This window comes from Engystomops pustulosus, chromosome 4, assembly GCF_040894005.1.
Source record: "Engystomops pustulosus chromosome 4, aEngPut4.maternal, whole genome shotgun sequence".
In the NCBI taxonomy this organism is placed as follows: domain Eukaryota; kingdom Metazoa; phylum Chordata; class Amphibia; order Anura; family Leptodactylidae; genus Engystomops; species Engystomops pustulosus.
The window spans coordinates 163,541,203-163,566,826 of record NC_092414.1 but is presented as its reverse complement, the minus strand read 5'-3'; the positions used below and the strand labels follow the sequence as shown (position 1 = coordinate 163,566,826).

The window sequence follows — 25,624 nt, the reverse complement described above, 5'->3', positions numbered from 1 at the left end:
TTATTGGGGGCTCTGTTTTTACGTCTTTTACTGTACATTCCAAATGGCATCTCTCATACATTCTTTGGTTTGGTACGATCACAGGGATACAAAATGTATATAGGTTTTATTAGGTGTTAATAGATTTTACCAAAAATTGTAAACTTCCCTGAGGACACCTTGTATGGCGAAATATGTCATTGGGGCTGATTGAGTGCGTGTTATTTTAAATAGTGGTGTCAAGGGGTAGTTTAGCCTTATAGATTCAGAGTCGAAGTACAGCGACAATCAGAACTGCTAACTGAGAATAGGTAGGAATAGCATCTGTGGGGCATCTGTCGGTGCGCAGAGGCCCTGAAATAATCGCAAATGCTAGCTTATTGCTAGCTTTTGCGATTATTTTCCCCAATCCGCCACCTTCACGCCAGTGGGGCGTGAAGGGGCGTGAAGGGGGGGGGGGGCGCGGCCGGCCGAGCGGGGGGCGTGGCCGGACGAGAGTGAGCCTGCGCACTCGCTGCTGCCGGCGACTTTTCATACGCTGTGCTGCTGGCAGAAGCCTCTTGATGTATCGGGTTGCGAATTTGCAGCGGCGGGGCGATCATACGCTGGCACACGAGCGCCAGCGTATGATAAATATCCCCCTGTGTGTGTATGTCTGAATCCCAGCATAGGACAACAAGTTATCAAAGTACATCTGTTAAGTACAGCACTGAATCAGCCTAACAGAGTGTGTATCGTAATAGCACACAACTGAAATAATATGTGTGTGATTGTATATAGGAACCCTATCTAAAAGGCAAAAAATATATCAACGCGCCTTGTGCAGCACAGTACCTTCAGTGTATATTGTACACCAATAAAACACACAAACATTAAAACACAGGGGCAGATTTATCAAGCTGTCTAAATGTCAGAATATTCTTAGTTGCCCATGGCAAACAATCAGAGCTCTCCTTTAAAATATTCATGAGCGCTGGTAAAATGAAAGCTGAGCTGTAATTGGTTGCCATGGGCAACTAAGAACATTCTGACTTTTAGACAGCTTGATAAGTTTGTCCCACATTCTCTCCTGACGAACCATCCCTCCGCTCAGTGTACTCCCACCACCAGTTTTTTACTTGGTTTCTTACACATGAGTTCACACTAGTTAATAATAGATCTTCTTTGTTGCACCTTTTCATAGGTCACGCCCCTTTGTGAAAGTAGTCGTCGGAGAGCCAGAAAACTGTCTAAAACCCTTAGGCTACATTCACACGACCGCAAGAAAAAGGCCGTATCCGTACCGTTTTTTTACGGATTACATACGGCCACATTCATTTCAATGGACAATACGCCTGACCATTTATATTGCCGTTGTTAACTCCGTTCCGTACCGTACCGTATACTGGCCGTATAAAAATACAGAGCATGTCCTATTTTCTCCCGTATTTCAGTTCCATATGCCCTAGAAGTCTATGGGGACGTATAAAATACGGGTTACATACGTGGTGCATACGGATGAAAAACGTCACGTATATACGGTCCGTAAATACGGGACTGGAGAAGTCATACGGTCGTGTGAATGTAGCCTTAATATATGTGTAGCAGAAAGCTTGTAGTGCAAATTACAATAAAGTTTACATGTGGACAGATTAATAAATTCTCCACAATGTTGCATCTGAAGCTACACCCATTTGCCAGTTAACAGTAACCCTTTTCCATTTTACTATGTCTCCTTTATAAGTAATATCTAAAATGATTAATAAACAGGATGCAAGGTGTGTACATCATTTTCTTTGGTGTAAATTGAACCCAAACGTCTGTGCATATTTTTAATTTGTCTCCTATGATTTTTTCTTTATACCCCCTAGGGATGTTCTTGTTTGCCATTTCTAAAAACCAGGAACTGGTCTAGACATAAGGCCAGAATATTGCATTATGGAGAAACAGAATCCTCCTCTCTTAATCTGCTTATTATGACCATGTGCACAATGACCTAATTCCTGCAATAGGAGGTTATAGGCTAGAAACAGTTACAATCATGAAAGGACAATAAAATAACATTTTTCTTAAATAAATAATAGGAAGACATATTTAAATTTCACTGATTTATCATCTTGTGGCCTGTGATATTGTGATAACCCATCAAGCCCTACTGCACTGTATACCAGGATATGAGAAGGATGCTGGGATTTATAGTCACTAAAAGTGGTAAATATTGATCAGCCGGAAATATACACCTCCCATCACACAGCATTATGGAGGAGCCACTGTAAATAGGAGGTGGAGTATTGTGGGATATTATACATACAGTGCTAATACATTATCCAGCTCAGCAGTTCAGCAAATGCTTTAGCAGCCTGCATTGCTTATATTTATTACTAGATCTGTAGTGTTGGATCACCCTTCTTTTACTGATAATAAATGTTGCAAACTCTCACATGAGAGATATTGTTCAGGAAACAGGAGTGCCAAAGGTGTCCCATTGTCTTTTATCTGACTGCATTTGAAACTGTTGGGCAACAGGTCATAAAGCAAGGCCCTAGTCAAGTAGGAGCCACTAAAGATAATCTGGCTACTATATAATGTATTTTACGTGGACTGTATGTGGAAGTATTATCTTATAATGTATAGATGGTATTTAAATTACAGAATGGAAGTATTTGTGTTGGCTGATGATGTCAAATGGAAGTGAAACAAGCTACTTTACTTGTTATCTCGGGACCCATTCATTTTAATAAATCATCCCCGCCCATGGATATTACTACCCTGCATCCAATCAGTATGATTCTTAGATGTTTTGTTTTGCTTTCAAAAGCAATCTTACATTATCAGAAACTATCATTTTGATTGGCTATAATCGCATGATCAGCTGTGATCTCAGGCTGTGCAGAGTTGTCATGGGCTGACCACACTGCAGGAATGGGACTGCTTCCATCATATATAAACAGCAGTACAGTATATTGTAATGATTACACTGCTGCTGTTTAGAGGGGAAGCAGGGATTCCTTGAATCATAGATCTATATGACGCAGGTTATCTCGTCACCAAAATTGTGTGAAACATCCCTTAGCATTTGGACCCAAGAGCTTTATGTTAGATATTTACTAATATTACATTAGATAAATGTTTGTGAAATCTAATCTAAATCTGTATTGGAGCATCTTGACTGTAATAATGATCAGACATACTAGATTAAAGCATGCCTAATCCCCCTTAGAGATAAATTCTGCCATTGATAATCTTTGCTTCTCCCTAGGACTATAAATATGTAGAGTTAGATGATCCTTACATTTGTTTTGGATTAGCATTTGGGTATTTGATTTAATGAAGTGCTCCTTGTCAAAGTATTAGCTTTTCACCAGACATCAATTTGGAATAATGGGTAAATCTATTCTGAGTGCTGCCTGATGCCTTCTGCAGCTCACAAGTTAATACAACATATGCATGTTCTCTTAGGAGGGCCTCATAGCATCACCATGTGGCAGAAAATAGGCTAAGGTGGTGAACTCTTTAAGAAGCTTGCTGGCTCAGCGATATTAAGCTTTGCATGCTTAAAGCTTTATATGAATACAGCCCGGGGTTACAATGAATATTTCAGGTGGCTTATTATAAGCAACATATAATAAACATATTGATACATAATTTAATGAGCAATGCTTGTTCATAACGACAGCTTCACATAGCTATTACCCTGATATTAGCAGTATACAATGTGGATGTTAGCAGTATATATGCTTTGCAAGTGCAAGTTGGAGAATATTCTGTGAACCTATGAGAAACATTGACCATATTTCTCTGAATTCTGCAACTTCTTAAAAAATAATTGTGTAAATACTCATCAATGTGGCTAGGCAGTCCCCGCTTACTTAGAAAATAGGTTCTGTAGGTTTGTTCTTAAGTCGGAACTGTATATTTTATAATTGTAACGCCAGGCAAATTTTTTGGGGTCTCTGTGACAATTGGATTTTAAAAATGTTGGGCTGCCATCAGAACCAGGATTAACAATTAAGCTTCATTACAGACACCTTTAATAACTGTTACAGCTGTTTCTTGTAGCCTAGAGCTAAAGTACAGTAAATACAGTAACTAGGGGTCGTCTGTAAGTCTGGTGTTCTTAAGTAGGGGACCGCCTGTAAAATGTTTCTGTTTCCTATAATGTCCTTGAGGAAAAACATAGTACATCCCTCATCGCTGTGTACTGGGAAGAAGGCATTGATTTCCTTTGGTGCACCCCTGGGATGCAGCATTGTACATAGCACAAGAGATGGATAGCTCTTATCTGCAGAGGTAGCATACTGTATGCACATAATGAAGTAAGCGTTTCCCTAGAGCGATTATCAGCAATAACACATTATCTTATGGCATCTTTCACTAAAGGAATGCATTGAAGGTGAAAAGAAATATATTTTTAAAATTCTTTGCATAATATGTTCAAGACCTGTTATCATACGTGTTAAATATTGTAATCATGTGGTCATTACAATATCTTAGGCTAACATTTTGGTGGGATTCATGTTTTTTTGTAGGGTTGTTTTTTAATGAATTCTTCAGATCTTAGAATATCCTTCCCCTCCTCCCAGCGTGTATCAATAAAACCCCCCATCCCCCTCCATTCTGGCTTGCTAGAGCTTTCAGTGGGGCTCCTATGGAAGTGACAGCTAATTAAACTGAATGTACCTAGTATATGTACAAACTGAATGAACCTTGTCTATGTGCATGAAGCTATGATATAAAAAAATGATATACATAAAATCTTTATATCACATGCATTTCTATGTCTTTCAATAGCTGTATAGTAAAGTATATATATATATATATATATATATATATATATATATATATATATAAATCACAAATATGTAAATCACAATTTTTATTTTTATAAATAAATATATATATATATATATATATATATATATATATATATATATATAATGCAAAATACGCACACACAAAAAAAAATAAATAAATAAAGGTCTTGCAGTTACCTTGGTGGGTAGAGTCTCCTAGTTTTTTGTGTATCAGCACTGATGACATCTCTGCTAATAAGGTACCCAGCAGCCAGTGACCCAGCACCAGCCATTGCCAGAAGTCCAGCTGATTTCTTTGAAAATAGAGCTCTTGAGAAGGTACTGGCCATTTTTGCAGTCTTGTAGCTCTAGGAGAGTGATGGAAGAACCGACCCAGATGATCTGCAGAAACACCAAGGACAAGAGATGGAGAGTATGTGAGAGATGCGAGATGCGAGAGCAGTGACTGTGGGGGTGGACGTGATATGAATAGAAACTACTGAACAAAACAGAAGAGATTACAGCAGGACGCGGAGAGAGCTGAACTGCCTTAGACTCTTAGCAGCCCACTATAAATCTGGCCTGCCTCTTAGCTCTCACACAGTAACAAGGAGATTCCACAATGTGGTGGGACATTTGAAACATGTAACAGCATCATACAAATAGTAAAAGTATAACTATACTCCAATGTAATGTAATACTCTATCATCAATGGAAAAAGTGTTGAAAAGCTTTAATTTGATTTGAACAGAGAATCTGTCAGATATTTTTTTCCGCCTCAAACTGGCCCCAGCATGTGGAAAATCATAAAACAACCTTGCATTTGGTGCCCCCCACTAAGCTTTGCTATAGCTTAAAACTCAAGTCATAAGCTTCTTTTAATAAGTATATTCCATGTGTGGTGTAGGCATTTGCCTTGATGTATGCAAATATATCTTAACTAGTCATGAAGCAGGGGAAAAGCTTCCTATAGTCATGGAGTCATCGTTCTAAATCTTTCCCTTTGAGGCCTGATTGACCAATGCCTGTAATCTGCTGATGCCCTCCAAACTACCAACCAAATCTTGCACCCCTGGCTAATCATAGCCCTTGGTAGTTGCTAGGGGTAATAATGTCATGTTCAGCAGCAAATCCGGCAATATGTCAGGGTCGTGCAGGGCACACCCAAATGAAAACGTTAGGTTCACTCTTCTCTAATTACTAGTTAAAGTAAGTTTGCCCATACACAACTAAAATGTTAAAAGTTAAAGGGAGTCCACCTTCTAAATCACCCATCATTCTGCGCTGCACTTTATAAGCTTTCTAGACATACATTTCATGTTTCTCAGTAATCACGTTATTTTTAGAGAAAACTTTATTTTAATGTAATTTCATGTTTATTCTATGTAAATTAGCGACTCATGCCAGAAAGGTCAAGGTCATGCCTGCTGGTGCCCTTGTTTTCTCCATTTTTTGCTGCCCAGCACTAACCATCACCTCCTCTTTGTACAATGATTAACAATGCCTGTTGAAAAAAAGTGTAGAAAGAAGGTGTAAACCTGTCCAACAGTAGACATGGCGCTAACCAAGTGCACAGGAAAGCTCATTTGCATAAAGATAAAGGTGTAATTTTCTCTAAAATGACAGATTGCAGGTAAACAGGCAAGACATTTCTGGAGGACTTATACAGTACAATACTTCTTTTACTTGTGGGTGAATTGGGAGGTTGCAACAACAGAAAGCTTAGTGAGGGGCACCATGGGAAAGGTAATTACTTGATGGTGAACATGCTAGGTCCGGATTATGATGGTTTCTTTTACCTCTTTGGCTGTTAGCACAATGTCATTTGATCAAAAAAGCTTCCAAATACAGAATTTAGCTGGTTTTACTGAACTCCAATTTAAAACTATAGATCTACATTTTGACAATGTTTACACCACTAAATGGGTTTTCCAAACTAAAAATATTGATAAACTTTCAAAAAGATACCTATCTTTAAGCAAGTACATTAACATTTTTAACTTGGAAACCCCATTTAATGCAGAAAACATCATGAATCAGTTTCACCATCGATATCAGATTGGTGAGGGCTAACCATCCAGCAACCCCAGAGATCTGCTATTCTCACCAGGAACAGGAAGCAGACAGCTCCATTCTATGTCATATGAAAATAAACTCTTGTGGAACTCTTTGGCTCTTGTTTGATTCCCAGTGTGTCAAGTGCTGAGAACAGCTGTTCTGTGGGGTTGCCAGGTGTTTTACCCAGATTGATCTGAAATTGTGGACCTATTCTGTCAATTCTGTATAGTATGAACTGTGCTTAACAGCTCATCTGATTATGTCACTACTGAAATCAACAGGAAATCTTGTCTAATTAAACATGTATGGCTTTATACTTTTATACTTCTTTTACTTTTCTAACATATCTTATACCGAACCTGTCACTGGGAATGTGATTTTTAGCTGGTGACAGGTTCCAATAACTTAAGCTATGCTGATTTTAGAAATGCCTTTGTGATTTCTGAATCATTTCAGTACTTTATATAGGTTTAATTCACATTATCTGGCTCCCTGCCAGCAGCTTGTGGTGAGTCCCATAAGAGAGGAAGCCGTAGCCTGTTTGTGCCTATGTCTCCCCATGCATCCTTCCTCTCCTCCTCACTATCCATCTCACTACCTTGCATGATCAATGCACATGACAGGAAGTGGGGAGGGGGTTTCATGAGTATGGAGGAGAGAAGATGGTCATGGACACACACAGGCTGCAGCTGTATCTCCCTCTGGGACTCACCACATGCTGCTGGCAGGGAGCCAGGTAATGTGAATTAAAAGTATTAAAAATATTTAGAATGCTGACATAGGCTTTTTAAAAATCATAGTAGCAAAGGCTATTGTAACCAGTCACAAGCTAAAAATCACATTCCTGTTGACAGGTTTGCTTTAATATAACATTAATTTTGACAGAGGTAAATAATAGTTTTCACTCTGTGAGTGTTACTTGCAGTTATTCTCGTATTGTACACTCACATGCTTGTGAAAAAATTGTGAACCTTGGTGTTACATGATATCTTACAGAGATTGTCCAGATATTTATTTAATTATTTGGCTGGGGTTTTAAAAATAATAAAGATCACATGCTGACCTCTCTCCCCCTACTGTTCAGCTGCAGCACAGCTGCCAACGCCTGGTTACTGTTTGCTTAGCCGTGTCCATGCAGAGAGAAGATACAGGGGCGGCTCTGCTGCCTCTATGCCTACTGGCAGTCATGTGTGTGTTCTTTTAGACCCAGCACAGCTGAAATAGAGACAAATATCTGTTTCTGTGACCCCTTTCATCAGTAACTGGAGGAGAACAGGAACCCTAGTTACTGTGGAAAAAATTATTGGAAAAAAGATCCAAATTTATGTGAATTCAAACGCCAGCATGTTCAGCAAAAAATTACACCTTACATTGGTCCATACACTGAAGTATGAAAAGTTGGCCAATTTTTTTTTGTACAAAAGATAAATTTTTAAAAAAATTTACTAAATAAATTTGGTATTCCTGTGATCGTAGCGGCCCAAAGAATAAAGGGGAGGTGTCATATGGAGCACAAATAAAAGCCATAAAAACTGAGCTCACAAGAAAATGCTGAAAATGAATTTTTTTGTCCATTTCACTGCACTTTCCAATAAAAAGTACAATTTGTCCTGCAGATTACAAGACCCCACACATTTTTTTTGCTTGCTGTCATTCAATAGGATGCTTTATTTTTATTTACCTCCAATGGATAGAAATCTGTACATGGCTTGTTCGAATATAATAAATTGAATACTATAACAAGCCCTGCAACTGTGTGTCCATCACATAGATTTTTATTCATTAACACTAACTAATGAAACTTCCAATTGAATGTCAGTAAGCAGAGATCTAGAAAACCACACGGAATTAATGCAGAAAGCATATTGGAAAATTGTGTCGCTTTTCATTATACAAATAAAAAACATTTACTTGAAGTAACTGGACAAGTCGAGATTAATATATGATTATTTATGTTACTTTGTCTTTTGGTGTATGGAAAAAGCAGGAGTCATGTAAATGTCAAACTTCCATACAGAACCAAGGCTGCAGCGGGTCCAGCCGAATCGCACCAGTAGAAGACTTTATCCTAATGTGACAATGGAGCAGATCACTGCTGTTGCAATTTAATGTAGCTTTTTGGGATTACTTTAGTAAGCTATACATTCTGCTGAAATAATATTTCTTCTTAAACATTTTTTTGAATTTTATTTAAAAAAAATAAAACAAGTGACCTTTAAAATTGTAAGTGTCTGTTATAGTCCCAGAGTATTGTAGCATAGTATTGTAGCATAGTCCCATTAACAATGTACTGACAGTTTACAGCAGCTGCCTGCCAAAGTTGTTGTAGTCCCTGATTCTCAGACAGCAGGAGGGTGGGTACGTGTGAATGGACATATAAAAGGGGTCAGCTGGGATGTCAACCCTAAAATTTTTCTTTTGTCTTTTTTAAAGACAGTTTTATTTCAAGCGAAATGCACTTTTTGTATTATTTCTTTACCTCATTTTTGTACGTGTGTGCTTTGTGGAAATACAAAATACCAAGGGCTTTATTAGATTAAAGAAACATATTAAAGTTACTGACATTAGATATATTGCAACCTTATGGACTCATTTATTGTGAATAAGCTAACTTCTAGGTTGTTACTAGAGATGAGCGAACACTAAAATGCTCGGGTACTCGTTATTCAAGACGAACTTTTCCCGATGCTCGAGTGCTCGTCTCGAATAACGAACCCCATTGAAGTCAATGGGAGACTCGAGCATTTTTCAAGGGGACCAAGGCTCTGCACAGGGAAGCTTGGCCAAACACCTGGGAACCTCAGAAAAGGATGGAAACACCACGGAAATGGACAGGAAACAGCAGGGGCAGCATGCATGGATGCCTCTGAGGCTGCCTAATCGCACCATTATGCCAAAATTATGGGCAACAGCATGGCCATGACAGAGTGACAGAATGAAGCTAGATAGCATCTAAAACATCCAATAATTGACCCTGACACTATAGGGGACGGCATGCAGAGGCAGCGGCAGCAGGCTAGAGAGTGGCATGGCGACATACCCTAATTGGACTCAGGCTTCAAACCAATGGGTGTCAGAGAGGAACCAAAGGAGGTGAGCAAGAAGCGCTCAAATAATATCGGTACATGATAAAAGTTTGCCAGTATATTTTGTGGATTACACAGCAGGGTGGCGACAAAGTTAACATGGAAGCCATGAAAACAACCCAAAATTCTGCCTGACACAGCTCGTTTGATAAGGGGACCATGTATGCTTACAGTTCATGCCAGTCGCTGCACTGGCTGCCAGTCTCCTTTCGAATACAGTTTAAAATAATAATAACCCTCATCCATAAAGCTCTGTATAATGCTGCACCCCCCTACCTCTCCTCTCTTATCTCAGTCTATCGCCCAACCCGTGCTCTTAGATCCGCCAGTGATCTTAGATTAACCTCTACCCTAGTGCGGACCTCCCACTCGCGTCTCCAAGACTTCTCTAGAGCTGCACCAATTCTATGGAATGCTCTGCCCCGGACTATCAGACTAATACCTAACCTCCAAAGTTTCAAACGTGCTCTTAAAACCCATTTCTTTAGGCAAGCCTATAACACTCATTAACTGCATGAAGTTTTAACTCTTCTACTAACCCGTCCTGTGTCGTCCTCCCATCTGTTATCCAGCAACCAACAGGCACCAGACTTCTCTGCAGTCCCATTCACCCTGGACCTGGTATATAAGATGACGGCTGAGTGGTTCAAGCGACAGCAATTCCATTTATTATATTTTTTTCTATTCCCTAAGAAGAATGGCTTGACCATTAAATATTCTTTTACCTCGTGTTACCCAGGGCCGATTCTAGCCTTTTTGCTGCCTGAGGCGAAACGTGAAAATGCTGCCCCCCCCCCCTCCAGCCTGCCCCAGAAATAAACCTCAGTTTATGTTCCCACGCAGCCCTATAGCAGATTAATACAGATTTGTAAAATCACACTCATTTATATACATTTACATGAAGTTCTATACTCATACATTAATACACTCTCACACAAATGTATAAACTCATACGCACACATTTATGTAGTCATATATATATTTATACACTCATATATACATTATATATAAACTCAAAGTATATACACACAAAATATGTACACATACATTTATACACACGTACAATATATACACATTATTTACACACACTCTATAGCACATATACATTATAAACACATATAGCGTATAAACATAATATACTTGGACACACTATAATATAGATATATATATGTATACACACACACTTTACAGTATATACACACACAGTATAAACACAATATATACACACATACTGCACATACATACAGTATATAGACATCATACATACATTATATACATACCATACATCATATACACAGTTTATATACATCATGCACACATACATATAGTATGCACACACCATATATCATACACACTCACATCATATACTCTCATACAGCATATACACACACATACACACCATAAACACACATACACACCATAAACACACACATATATATATAGACACATTATATACATACATCAGTGGCTGTGCGGCTAGGGCTGCTGCTGTTCCAGATGGTGCAGAAGGACCCGATGCGGGCTGTTGCTGTGGGAGGATCCGAAGGGGCCGGTACCCTGAGCAGGAGGAGCAGCAGCTGTGGGAGTTCGGGGCTGACTTACGCGGATCGCCATCACCATCCACGGCCCCGGGCAGCTGCTGTGCTACCCGGTGCATGATCTGAGCCTCCTCCGCCGCTCTGCGTGTCTGGAGGGGATCGTTATCTGAGGCTGCCGGGGGAAGCGCGAAGACTGCACGCAGCCATTTCCTCTGCTTCCCCCAAACGATCGGTGGCAGGACGCAGGCGGCGTGACATCATCACACGCCGCCTGGGTCCTCCAGAGCATCAGAGCGGCGCAGCCAAACAGGCCTGCGCCGCTCTATATATTAATCGCGTCTGTGTTCTTAAAGAAACAGACGCAATTAATTTCATGATGGGTGATTCGGGCGGCAATGGGCGCCCGAATCACCCTCATTATATTCACCCAAGATGCCGCTCTCATGAGGGCTCGGACATCTGCCGCCTGAGGCGAGATTTTCATCTCGCCTCATGGCAGGTGCGGCCCTGGTGTTACCCCATCATCTTCATAAACCGTAAGCTCTGGCGAGCAGGGACCTCACTCCTGTTGTTCCATACAAATGTTGTGCTCTGTTACATTACATTTGTATTTGTTTCCTATGATTTGTAAAGCGCTACAGAATATGATGACGCTATATAAATAAAGATTATTATTATTATTATTATGGAGGCAGTGAACTAGTAGTAGATTAAAGGTGCTGCAACTATGTTAGTTGGATCTTGGGATGGAGCTGGCGCTCTGCAGCCAGGCGAGCTTTCGCCAATCCAAGCCCCTATCTCTAGGCTACTCCCCAAACAGCACTTCTAAGAACCTTTTGTATAAGATCAAGTGTAGTAGCGTTCTTATAAGTTTAGGATATGGCGGGTGAGGGGAATGTAAACAGATGCGCAAGAAGCGCTGAAATAATATCCCTAAATGGTAAAAGTTTGCAAGTATATTTTGTGGATTACACAGCAGGGTGGCGACAAAGTTAACAACTTTGATGTGGAATGCCCTGTAATAGCTCTTGGGCGGTGTGCCTTTTATCGCCTAGGCTCAGCAGTTTAAGCACCGCCTGCTGTCGCTTAGCGACGGCACTGCTGCTGTGCCTAGAGCTACCGACTGATGGCGCCGTGCCCACGGATGGTAGTTCGGAGGAGGAGGTGGAGGAGGGGTGGGAGGAGCAGGAGGCATAGTAGGCCTGAAACACCTGGACCGAGGTAGGCCCCGCAATCCTCGGCGTCGGCAGTATATGAGCAGCCCCAGGGTCAGACTCGGTCCCAGCCTCCACCAAGTTAACCCAATGTGCCGTCAGCGATATATAGTGGCCCTGCCCGGCAGCACTCGTCCACGTGTCCGTGGTCAGGTGGACCTTGTCAGAAACGGCGTTGGTCAGGGCACGGATGATGTTGTCTGACACGTGCTGGTGCAGGGCTGGGACGGCACATCGGGAAAAGTAGTGGCGGCTGGGGACCGAATACCGAGGGGCGGCCGCCGCCATGAGGTTGCGAAAGGCCTCGGTCTCTACTAGCCTATAGGGCAGCATCTCCAGGCTAAGCAATCTGGAGATGTGCACATTAAGGGCTTGGGCGTGCGGGTGGGTTGCACTATATTTGCGTTTCCGCTCCAGCGTCTGGGGTATGGAGAGCTGAACGCTGGTGGATGCTGTGGAGGATCGTGGAGGCGACGATGGGGTTTTTGTGGCAGGGTCCTGGGCAGGGGGCTGACTAGCAGCTGACACAGGGGAAGGAGCAGTGGTGTGCACGGCCGGAGGTGAACGGGCTTGTTGCCACTGAGTGGGGTTTTTAGCATTCATATGCCTGCGCATACTGGTGGTAGTTAAGCTAGTAGTGGTGGAACCCCTGCTGAGCCTGGTTTGGCAAATGTTGCACACCACAGTCCGTCGGTCATCCGGTGTTTCCTTAAAGAACCTCCAGACTTCTGAAGATCTAGCCCTCGCCGCAAGAGCCCTCGCCACGGGAGCTTCACTAGTTGACACATTTGGCGCTGATGCACCAGCTCTGGCCCTGCCTCTCCGTCTGGCCCCACCACTGCCTCTTCCAACCTGTTCTGGTCGAGGACTCTCCTCCGTCTCAGAAGCACTGTGTTCACCCGGCCTCTCAACCCAGCTTGGGTCTGTCACCTCATCATCCTCCGATCCCTCAGTCTGCTCCCCCCTCGGACTTCCTGCCCTGACAACAACTTCCCCACTGTCTGACAACCGTGTCTCCTCATCGTCGGACACCTCTTTACACACTTCCACTACGTCAAGAAGGTCATCATCACCCACAGACTGTGACTGGTGGAAAACCTGGGCATCGGAAAATTGCTCAGCAGCAACCGGACAAGTGGTTTGTGACTGTGGGAAGGGTCCAGAAAACAGTTCCTCAGAGTATGCCGGTTCAAATGCCAAATTTTCCTGGGAGGGGGCAGACTGGGGGGGAGGAGGCTGAGGTGCAGGAGCTGGAGGAGTGGCGATTTCGGTGACATGGGTGGACTGCGTGGAAGACTGACTGGTGGTGGACAAATTGCTCGAAGCATTGTCAGCAATCCACGACATCACCTGTTCGCACTGTTCTGGCCTCAACAGTGCTCTACCACGAGTCCCAGTAACTTCAGACATGAACCTAGGGAGTGTAGCTCTGCGGCGTTCCCCTGCTCCCTCATCAGCAGGTGGTGTCTCACCCCGCCCAGGACCACGGCCTCTGACCCCTGCAGTAGTTGGACGCCCACGTCCCCGCCCTCGTCCTCTACCCCTAGCCCTCGGGTTAAACATTTTTAAAATGAGAGTTATAACTTTATTTTTTTCTTAACTTTTTTTTGTTTTTTTTTTTGTGTTTTTTGTTTTTTTTTGTGTTTTTTGTTTTTTTTTGAGTTTTTAAAACCAAACAATGCTATCCTATTGCTATGGCTATTTTCTAGCCAAGTATCAAAGCACACTACTATGCCAGATGAGATGACACTGAGTTAGTGCCTAATTGAAATCCAACCCCTACTAAATTTTCCCACTTCGGTCTTTGCTATGGATATGTGCGTCACTAAGCGCAGAACACAGCGGTCGCAAGTCTCACTACAAATTGCTCAGAATTGGCTAGTACATGCACTGCAGAAAGTACAGCCACCAGCAGATCAACCAGAAATCAAATATATAGAACGCTACTGTAGGCGTAAGTAAGCTCTTTGTATTCTCCTATGGCTATTTTCTAGCCAAGTATCAAAGCACACTACTATGCCAGATGAGATGACACTGAGTTAGTGCCTAATTGAAATCCAACCCCTACTAAATTTTCCCACTTCGGTCTTTGCTATGGATATGTGCGTCACTAAGCGCAGAACACAGCGGTCGCAAGTCTCACTACAAATTGCTCAGAATTGGCTAGTACATGCACTGCAGAAAGTACAGCCACCAGCAGATCAACCAGAAATCAAATATATAGAACGCTACTGTAGGCGTAAGTAAGCTCTTTGTATTCTCCTATGGCTATTTTCTAGCCAAGTATCAAAGCACACTACTATGCCAGATGAGATGACACTGAGTTAGTGCCTAATTGAAATCCAACCCCTACTAAATTTTCCCACTTCGGTCTTTGCTATGGATATGTGCGTCACTAAGCGCAGAACACAGCGGTCGCAAGTCTCACTACAAATTGCTCAGAATTGGCTAGTACATGCACTGCAGAAAGTACAGCCACCAGCAGATCAACCAGAAATCAAATATATAGAACGCTACTGTAGGCGTAAGTAAGCTCTTTGTATTCTCCTATGGCTATTTTCTAGCCAAGTATCAAAGCACACTACTATGCCAGATGAGATGACACTGAGTTAGTGCCTAATTGAAATCCAACCCCTACTAAATTTTCCCACTTCGGTCTTTGCTATGGATATGTGCGTCACTAAGCGCAGAACACAGCGGTCGCAAGTCTCACTACAAATTGCTCAGAATTGGCTAGTACATGCACTGCAGAAAGTACAGCCACCAGCAGATCAACCAGAAATCAAATATATAGAACGCTACTGTAGGCGTAAGTAAGCTCTTTGTATTCTCCTATGGCTATTTTCTAGCCAAGTATCAAAGCACACTACTATGCCAGATGAGATGACACTGAGTTAGTGCCTAATTGAAATCCAACCCCTACTAAATTTTCCCACTTCGGTCTTTGCTATGGATATGTGCGTCACTAAGCGCAGAACACAGCGGTCGCAAGTCTCACTACAAATTGCTCAGAATTGGCTAGTACATGCACTGCAGAAAGTACAGCCACCAGCAGATCAACCAGAAATCAAATATATAGAACGCTACTGTAGGCGTAAGTAAGCTCTTTGTATTCTCCTATGGCTATTTTCTAGCCAAGTATCAAAGCACACTACTATGCCAGATGAGATGACACTGAGTTAGTGCCTAATTGAAATCCAACCCCTACTAAATTTTCCCACTTCGGTCTTTGCTATGGATATGTGCGTCACTAAGCGCAGAACACAGCGGTCGCAAGTCTCACTACAAATTGCTCAGAATTGGCTAGTACATGCACTGCAGAAAGTACAGCCACCAGCAGATCAACCAGAAATCAAATATATAGAACGCTACTGTAGGCGTAAGTAAGCTCTTTGTATTCTCCTATGGCTATTTTCTAGCCAAGTATCAAAGCATACTACTATGCCAGATGAGATGACACTGAGTTAGTGCCTAATTGAAATCCAACCCCTACTAAATTTTCCCACTTCGGTCTTTGCTATGGATATGTGTGCCACTAAGAGCTAAACACAACGGTAGCAAGTCCCCCTGCTAATTCCTCACAAAATGGTACTAGATGCAAATTAAAAAAAAAAAAGTATAACGTTATTGTAGCCCTAAGAAGGGCTGTTGGGTTCTTTGAGAATCACTCCTGCCTAACAGTAAGCTAATAGAACACCCTAACGCTTTCCCTGACCAGCAGCAGCTCTCTCCCTAGCGGCATCCAGACACAGAATGATCCGAGCAGCGCGGGCAGCGGCTAGTCTATCCCAGGGTCACCTGATCTGGCCAGCCAACCACTGCTATCGACGTGTAAGGGTACCACGTCATGCTGGGTGGAGTGCAGAGTCTCCTGGCTTGTGATTGGCTCTGTTTCTGGCCGCCAAAAAGCAAAACGTCGGGAGCTGCCATTTTCTCGAGCGGGCGAAGTATTCGTCCGAGCAACGAGCAGTTTCGAGTACCCTAATGCTCGACCGAGCATCAAGCTCGGACGAGCATGTTCGCTCATCTCTAGTTGTTACATTTTGTTAACGTTACAGACACAGTTTCAAGGGATTGTGCGACATAAACAAATTGCTACTTAAACAGGTTTGCCACCTTACCTAATGTGTGTGTAAGATTGAGTGCAGGATATTAGGTAATTTACCAATTTATATCTATTACATCTTCTTTTGTCTAAATGTAAAGTGAAGCCTCTTGTCTTGTGTATCAGCCAGACATTCCTGACCATAAAATGACAGCAGATGGATGGAAGATCATGTGATCTCTATCAATCCATGAACAATCGCCCTTATGGTAGTATTCATGAATATAAGATCAACATCCTGGCAGGGCGATTGTTCATGGATAGATAGAGATCACATGACCCTCCATTTGCAGCCATTTTATGGTCAGGGATGTCTGGCTTCACATATCAAAAAAGAAAACCCATTACAAAACACGTGTAAACCTGGAATGAGAAGATAAGTAAGGTAACTAAGGTTGTTTTTTTATTTACTCAAAGCAGCAATATGTTTGAGGCAGACAAACCCTTTAACAATAGCACTAGTGAAAAGGGCACATTTAGCTCCTAAGTCTTTTTGAAAGTATGAACAATTCCTGAACAATTGAGTAAGTCAATACTCAACCTACACAACAAACACTGGGCACAGATCCCTGTAATCTCAGCTTGTTGACCTATTTGGAAATAGCAGAATATTTTGGTTGGCTCTGTGTAGATCTATAACTGCAGCCTGTTATGTTTCCATCTTAAAAGAACTCTCCACAACTGTCCCTCAATAAAGTTGAGAGCTGGAGGAACAGAACTCCACCAATGGGGAAATTCATTGAGACATACCCTGGACATCCGATTAGGGAAGTAACTCCAGGGGATGTACCCTGAGAGTTTATAGAACTTTCTATGATACACATCGCACACCAGTGTAGCCCTGATGAAGCCGGTTTTACTGGTGAAACATGTTGATGGTTTAATATTTGTTTTTAGTTAGCAGATCTCTGCCAGGACATTTCTGTAGATTTGCTAGTCAGCTATTTATAATGATCTTAGACATTGCTAGGCACCTCATACTTTGGGGTTCTAGTCAGATATACTCAGACTATAATAGAGATAGAAAGGTAGTCTAGACAGAAAGATATTCCTGGCATTCAGTCTGACAGGTGGACAATATTAAATAGATTTATAGTCTAGCTATCGATTTATACCACTACACCGAAACCAAAGAGAGAAGACCAGTCCAATCACAATTTATATGAAAGTTATAATCTTTATTAGAAATACATGATTAAAAAAAATCATAAAATAGTATATACCAGATGAGACAATAGTTAGAGCCAGAATATACATTTTTTAATCATGTATTTCTAATAAAGATTACCATATATACAGGCAGTCCCCGAGTTACATACAAGATAGGGTCTGGAGGTTTGTTCTTAAGTTGAATTTGTATGTAAGTCGAAACTGTATATTTTATAATGGAAGTTCTAGACAATTTTTTTTCTTTTGCCCCAGTGACAATTGGAGTTTCAAAATTTTTGGTGTAATTGGACCAAGAATTATCAATAAAGCTTCATTACAGACATCTTACAGCTGATCATTGCAGTCTGGGACTATAGTAAAGCATCCAGAGAGCTTCACCAGAGGTCACAGTGGGCAAAGGGGTCCGTCTGTAACTATGGGTTGTCTGTAAGTCGGGTGTCCTTAAGTAGGGGACCGCCTGTACTTGTGTATAAGATGAGGTTTTCAGCACAAAAAATGTGCTGAAAAATCTCACCTCGACTTATACACGATTTAGTAAAAGAAATAAACTTACATACTCACCCTCCGGCGCCCCGATGCTCGTCGTGGCTTCCCGATGTTCGTCATGGCTTCTTTCCAGTCTAACAGCCGGCAGAGACGTGGCCGCTGGTGACGTCATAGTATGCGCCGCCCCACAGATTACATGGATGCGTTTCTGCCAGCTGTTACAGCGGAAAGAAGAGAAAAGGGGAGCAGTGACGAGCATCGGGAAGCCACAATAAGCATCATGGACGCCGGAAGGTGAGTATGCAAGTTTATTTTTCTATGCGGGCTTACTATATTCGAAAGGGGGCTGGCAGGCTGGCTGTATACTAAAGGGGACTGGCTGGCTATAGAGTAAAGGGGGCTGGCTGGCTACAGAGTAAAGGGGGCTGGCTGGATGTATACTTAATGGGCTGGCTGGCTGTATACTACAGGGGTCTGGCTGGCTGTATACTTAAGGGGGCTGGCTGTATACTACTCAGGGCTGGCTGGCTATATACTACAGGGGCTGGCTATATACTACAGGGGACTTGCTGGGGGGTTGTGACCAATTTCCCACCCTCGGCTAATACTCGAGTCAATAGGTTTTCCCAGTTTTTGGTGGTAAAATTAGGGACCTCGGCTAATACTCAGGTCAGCTTACACTGGAGTATATACAGTATTTCTTTTATATAAATTGTGATTAGACTGGTCTTCTCTTATTGGTTTATGGTACATTTTTGGGGAGAGTCTTGAGCTAGTTATTGTGATTGAATCTGCAGCTTTGCTAACTTTGGTCATGCTATTATGTTGGTGATAATTTGATAGACTATCTGGGGGGCATTTATTAATTTGTGGCGTGGGGTGGTGCTGGAAGTGTGCTATACCTTTCAGTGTGATTTAAGTTTGTGGCACAAGGGATTAATGATTTGGCGCACAAACCAAATTATTAAGAACTGTCTCCATATTCATGAATGTGAAATAGAAAAATTGGGCCACAAAACCAGTCGGAAAAATAAAAGCTGCAGAAAAGTGTTGGAGACACAATTTTGCACCCAAAAACAGAACAATTCATGAGTGTTGGAAAACCACCAAAATTGAGGCGCTGACACATCATACATAAGGCAAAAGAGTTGCAGCAAGGGGAAAAAAATTATCCCAGTTACATTGTGCAAAGTAAGTGGCAGAGTAATATGGTATGCACTGTGGGTTTAGGATCTGCAACACCTTAATTGTTGGAGTGGACTTTTAATGTAGAAGTCCTTCATATCTTATGAACGAACATAAGATTACATCACATGCCAGCTGCAGGGGTATGGAGAGGGCTCACGGGCTGACCTTCTCCATTCAAGGTGGGCGTTTGCTGCATATTGCTGGCACCGATCGCGGGTGTTAACCCTGTAAATGTCTGCAGCAAAGCTTTGGTGGGCAGCAATCAGTTGACATGACAGCCTTGGGTCTTTGTCATACCTAAGGCTGTCTGGTTTCTGCAGATTCGTTACTGTGCAAAAATACTGTGCAAAAATGCCGTATACTACTGCAACACAGTAGTATTGCAATATATGGCAGGAACACTGAGACCATCTAGAATTAATGTACCCTAGAGGGTCTAAGAATTTGCAAAACATTTTAAAAAGTTAAAAACAAATAAAATTAAAAAAACCCTAAAAATTCATATCACCCCACTTTCCCTAGAACTGATATAAATATAAATAAACAATACAAATCATAAACATGTTACATATTGCCACATCCCAAAATGTTTTATCTTTCAAAATATAATAACAGTTTTTCTCTGCGTTTAACCCTGTAATGGAAAATAGCACCCAAAGTAAAAAAATGCCACTTTTTTGCCATTTTGAAAAATATAAAAAATTCTATAAAAAGTGATTAAAAGGCTGTACAGTCCTACAAATCATAGCATTGAAAATATCATCAAAAGTTGCTAAAATTTATACCATACGCAGCTCCATATACCGAAGTATGAAAAAGTTATTAGCGTCAGAAAATGGCAAAATGAAAAATGTCTTTTTTGTACAGAAGGTTTTAATATATGTAAATGTATGAACATATTATAAAACCTATACAAGTTTGGTATTGCACCGACCCAGAGAATGAAGTAGACATGTCATTTGGCATGCACAGTGACAACAAGCTCTTTACATGGAAAAATAAAAAAGTTATGAATTTTTGAAGGTGGGGAGTGAATAATGAAAACGCAAAAACGAAAAAGGACCTCGGCGAGAAGGGGCTAAAATTTCTGCCTGTGTTCCTACTGTCTGACTATTTTATCTCCTCAATATCTCTGTCCAATTTTGCTTTGCAAGTCCAAATCCAAACCCAGATCCACAAAAGGAAAGAAGAATAAAGAATGAAGAGATGGTTTGCAGTCCAGGGCTATTGCAAGTGGTTTTGCATTCTGCATTTCTCCTTATTGCAGACAAAAGAGAGAAGAGAAGAAAAGACAAAAGAAGAGAAGAGAAGAAAATACCCCCGGTCTGATCCCAGTAGACAATAATATTCTACCACTGCTTTTAGGAAGACATGCAGGCATATTTGGGCGTCACTGAATGGGGCGCTGACTATTCACCTGTATTCAAGAATTGTGTCCTGTAAGTCCTAAATCATTAACATGACACACCCATGTGTAACGTTCTCCAAGCAGTTCTCATATTTAACTATTTCTTACCCCACCAGCCATGTACAAAATAAAAAAAAGAATTCATTTTTTTGTAGTTTATCTAAGAATAATTGTAACATATTGTAATATATTGTAATATATTGATATGCTGCGAATCATTTACTATTTAATGAATTCTGTGTCAAAATCTGCACAATTGTTTATTAATCTACTGGTTCTATGGTTATTGTCCAGGAAAGGGAGCTGGACTGCTGGGTCTACACACATTATCACATTTGATGCTTTTCCTAGAGATGCCATTTTGGTGAGTTTTTAACTTTTTAATTAATTTTAATCACATTGTGTGCAGTCTTTTTGTGTTATTAGAATTGAATAAAGAGAGTATCCATTAATACATGACATGTCTTGTTGTTTATTATTGCATGTGGTTTTTTCTGGCATGTCATAGGATAAAGAGAGTATCCATTAATACATGACATGTCTCGATGTTTATTATTGTAAGTGGCTTTTTCTGGCATGTCGTAGGATTTCTCTTTTAGTGCTGGTCCTAAATTACTTTATTCTCTAATTGTAACATGTTGGACCTTTTGTGAACAGTTTTTCTCTCATCGCTGGCCAGTGACACTATAGAATGTACATGCTGCAACTGACTGTTGAGCGTAGCAACATGTTTCTAGTGCCAGTGCCACACCTGCCAAGTTACCAGCACTACCGCCACTGCAGCTCTGCCAACATACAGATCCCTTGTGTATTGTTCATAATTCCTTTACCCCACTGTTATGTGTAAATGAAAGTTCATGCTTTAATATTGTTCATAAAGTAATACATAAAGTAACAAACTCCTCCAAGGAGCCGGTCAGGGACAACAAACAAGTATCTTAAAAAGTGTCTGTTTGAACATAATAGTCAAATAGTCTTCCCTTAAAACTAACCATGTGTGTTATTTATTTGATATATGTATTTGTATATAGCCTGTGTGAAAAATTAGGAATTAGATAGCATTAGATAAGCATGGTATGTGTTGAGCCAATGACAGACATCATATTACCGAAATTTTGCACCCAAATAATAGCAAGCCCCCAATCTAAAAAAAAATGCAAGGATACAGTAAGGTTCGGCTTTAGGTTTCAGTATGCCCCTGGGTGACAGAGCCTCAGTGGGCCCCTTTGCAGTAAACTCATGTGGTGGCATTAAAAATTCAGAAACTATACCAGTGTCCTGTTCACTAAAATATTCACTAATTTATCATACCAAACAGCCCCTCATGATTATTTTATATAAGCCCCCTCCACCCCCATGGATTCCTTATGTATAGTCTAATGTGGGCTCTGGGCCCCGTCACATGCCCAGGTATGCCCAGTGCTGGTGCTGGCCTCGTATACTGTGCTTGGAACATTGATAAATTGCAAGATCTGTGAGTCGACCAAACACAATGTTATCTAGACTTCAATGTATGAATGAATTCTTTATTGTTGCACAATGCTTATTTCTTGCCAACTTCTTAAGGTTAGGAGAAAGTCACCACAAGCAAAATATACTCCTCAAAGTGGAAAGAAAAAGTTTGCAAAAGTAACAAAGTAATGTAGATACATTGAGAATTTATCAGCATTACAAATCAAACTCCAGGTAACAGAAAGTGGTTTTTCAGCCCTGTGTTTCTTACCTGGTGCCTTCACAGTGGTTGTGGATGGTGACGTTCCTCTGCTTGCAGTACAGAATGGCACAATCTCTATACTAGGAAGTACCTTTTAAACCTGGAGACCTTCCTCATGAGCTACACAAGCATTGTAACACCTCCCATGACACACAGTCACATCTTATCACATATACTGCCGGGTGAGTTATGACCCTTGGACCTTCTAATATTAAAACACGGAATGATTAGTTTCCTTGGAGTATATTATCTTACTGTACTTGAGTCATTTGTCCTATTTGTCCGTATGAATTTTTTTCATTAATGCAATTTGCACACTGTCTTCTATTACATCAGTGGGGCAGTGGGCACATCGCTGTCCTACGAATTTAATCGGTAGAATAGGGAGTATGTTTATTTGTAAGTGTTCCATGAATATTAGGATGGTTAATGGGGAAGCACCGACCGCACCAACTGTGATGCAGCAAAGCCCATCTCTGTATGCAGCCCGTGAGCCCTCTTCATACACCCTTCATAGCTCTGCGGCAGATATATCAATTGCAGAGCATGAAGGGGTTAAATATCATCCTATCTTCATAGACAGGGATGTATTTGCCTTTATGGGGCTGAAAGCCCTGCAGGAGGCGTAATTGCGTCACTTCTTAGCACCTACTAGGGGACATAATCATTGACCATTATGTGTGTAGAGAGACTGGAGGTATTATTTAGTGTGGGGAACACACTCAGGGGCCAGAATTAGTTGGGATCAGGATGTGTCACCTGCAGCCACTGGATGTAATAGGGATTTCTCCTGTGTTTTCTGTAGCTGCATATGATTAATACTGTTGTTTTTGACGCATGTTGAGTGCATGTTGGAGCTGTATGTAGAGGAATGGCTGCTATTTAGAATTAAGTACATATTTGCGGTCTGGTGTCAGTTTCATAGCCAAAAACCTATGTTTGCATGCCCCACCATAACTCCCTGTGTGCCTAGCTTATATTGTCTCATTTCCTGAAGAAGCCTTCCTCCACTTATATTGTTTCCTTTCCTGTAGCATGCTCCCCTCCAAAGTGCCCTTTCCTGCAGCATCCCCCCTCCCGTGTCTCCTCTCCTGTATCATGCCTTCCTCCCATGTTCCCTTTAGCTCACCCCACCCTCTGCTTCCAATTACCTTTCCCAGCCAAACTCTGTAAAATTCTGCGTTCCTGCTGCCACGCTCCTATGTGTTCTAGTCCATTCCTGTGTTCCCGTTCCCATCTGCCTCGACCTCCCGTTGCTGCCATCAAATTGGACTTGACCTTGCAAGACTGTCTCCTGCAAAGGTACCTCGACCTTGGCTGCCACTGCGGGCTAGTCGCACCTGTGGAACGACCTGGTGGCATCCTGCCGCAGCAAGACCATCCCGCTTTGCGGCGGGCTCTGGTGTCAGATAGTACCACCTCCTGCGTTGGTCCAAAGGATCCACAGATCACGCATCCTGACAAATAGTCTTTCGGAGAGAGGTGTTATAAAGGATATAACGACTGATGAATATTCTTTGTTAACACTGGACCTTGAGACATTGTAAGGCTACATTTACACAACCGTATGGTGGACCAACTTGCGGATGTACATACATCCCCCATAGAAAGCAATGGCTATACGGAGCAATATGTGCCGCACATACCGCTACTTACACGGGAAAAAGGTAGAACATGTAGGAAGGTAGGAAGAGTGTAAGTCCAGATAATAGAGGGACTGGGATAGCCCCTCAGGATCATTAGCATTCATTTAAACCATGATTTTTTTTTTTATTTTAAAAAAAGATTTATTAAATTCAAATAGTCAGTTTAGAATTTATACCATATATATACAATACTAGTCAGTGCCCTACGTGCACATTACCATCGACTCCAATTTTATATACCACAGAAAAAACAAACCAAATTATATCTATATTATTTACTTATTACTAGAGATGAGCGAACATGCTCGTCCGAGCTTGATGCTCGGTCGAGCATTAGGGTACTCGAAACTGCTCGTTGCTCGGACGAATACTTCGCCCGCTCGAGAAAATGGCAGCTCCCGCCGTTTTGCTTTTTGGCGGCCAGAAACAGAGCCAATCACAAGCCAGGAGACTCTGCACTCCACCCAGCATGACGTGGTACCCTTACACGTCGATAGCAGTGGTTGGCTGGCCAGATCAGGTGACCCTGGGATAGACTAGCCGCTGCCCGCGCTGCTCGGATCATTCTGTGTCTGGATGCCGCTAGGGAGAGAGCTGCTGCTGGTCAGGGAAAGCGTTAGGGTGTTCTATTAGCTTACTGTTAGGCAGGAGTGATTCTCAAAGAACCCAACAGCCCTTCTTAGGGCTACAATAACGTTCTACTTTTTTTATTTTAATTTGCATCTAGTACCATTTTGTGAGGAATTAGCAGGGGGACTTGCTACCGTTGTGTTTAGCTCTTAGTGGCACACATATCCATAGCAAAGACCGAAGTGGGAAAATTTAGTAGGGGTTGGATTTCAATTAGGCACTAACTCAGTGTCATCTCATCTGGCATAGTAGTGTGCTTTGATACTTGGCTAGAAAATAGCCATAGGAGAATACAAAGAGCTTACTTACGCATACAGTAGCGTTCTATATATTTGATTTCTGGTTGATCTGCTGGTGGCTGTACTTTCTGCAGTGCATGTACTAGCCAATTCTGAGCAATTTGTAGTGAGACTTGCGACCGCTGTGTTCTGCGCTTAGTGACGCACATATCCATAGCAAAGACCGAAGTGGGAAAATTTAGTAGGGGTTGGATTTCAATTAGGCACTAACTCAGTGTCATCTCATCTGGCATAGTAGTGTGCTTTGATACTTGGCTAGAAAATAGCCATAGGAGAATACAAAGAGCTTACTTACGCATACAGTAGCGTTCTATATATTTGATTTCTGGTT

At 41.7% G+C, this 25,624-nt stretch overlaps 1 protein-coding gene across 1 annotated transcript in view; it reads right to left on the bottom strand.

Moving 5' to 3' along the window:
• LOC140127555 (creatine kinase U-type, mitochondrial) overlaps positions 1 to 22,884 on the bottom strand; it is a 32,821-nt gene extending 9,937 nt beyond the window's left edge. The window contains exons 1-2 of the mRNA XM_072148392.1: positions 22,728 to 22,884; positions 4,950 to 5,153 (exon numbers count right to left, since the gene is read on the bottom strand). Coding sequence (XP_072004493.1) covers positions 4,950 to 5,101 — 152 coding nt within the window. The 5' untranslated portion in view covers positions 5,102 to 5,153; positions 22,728 to 22,884. The remainder of the gene's footprint in view (positions 1 to 4,949; positions 5,154 to 22,727) is intronic.
• Between the last annotated feature and the right edge of the window lie 2,740 nt (positions 22,885 to 25,624).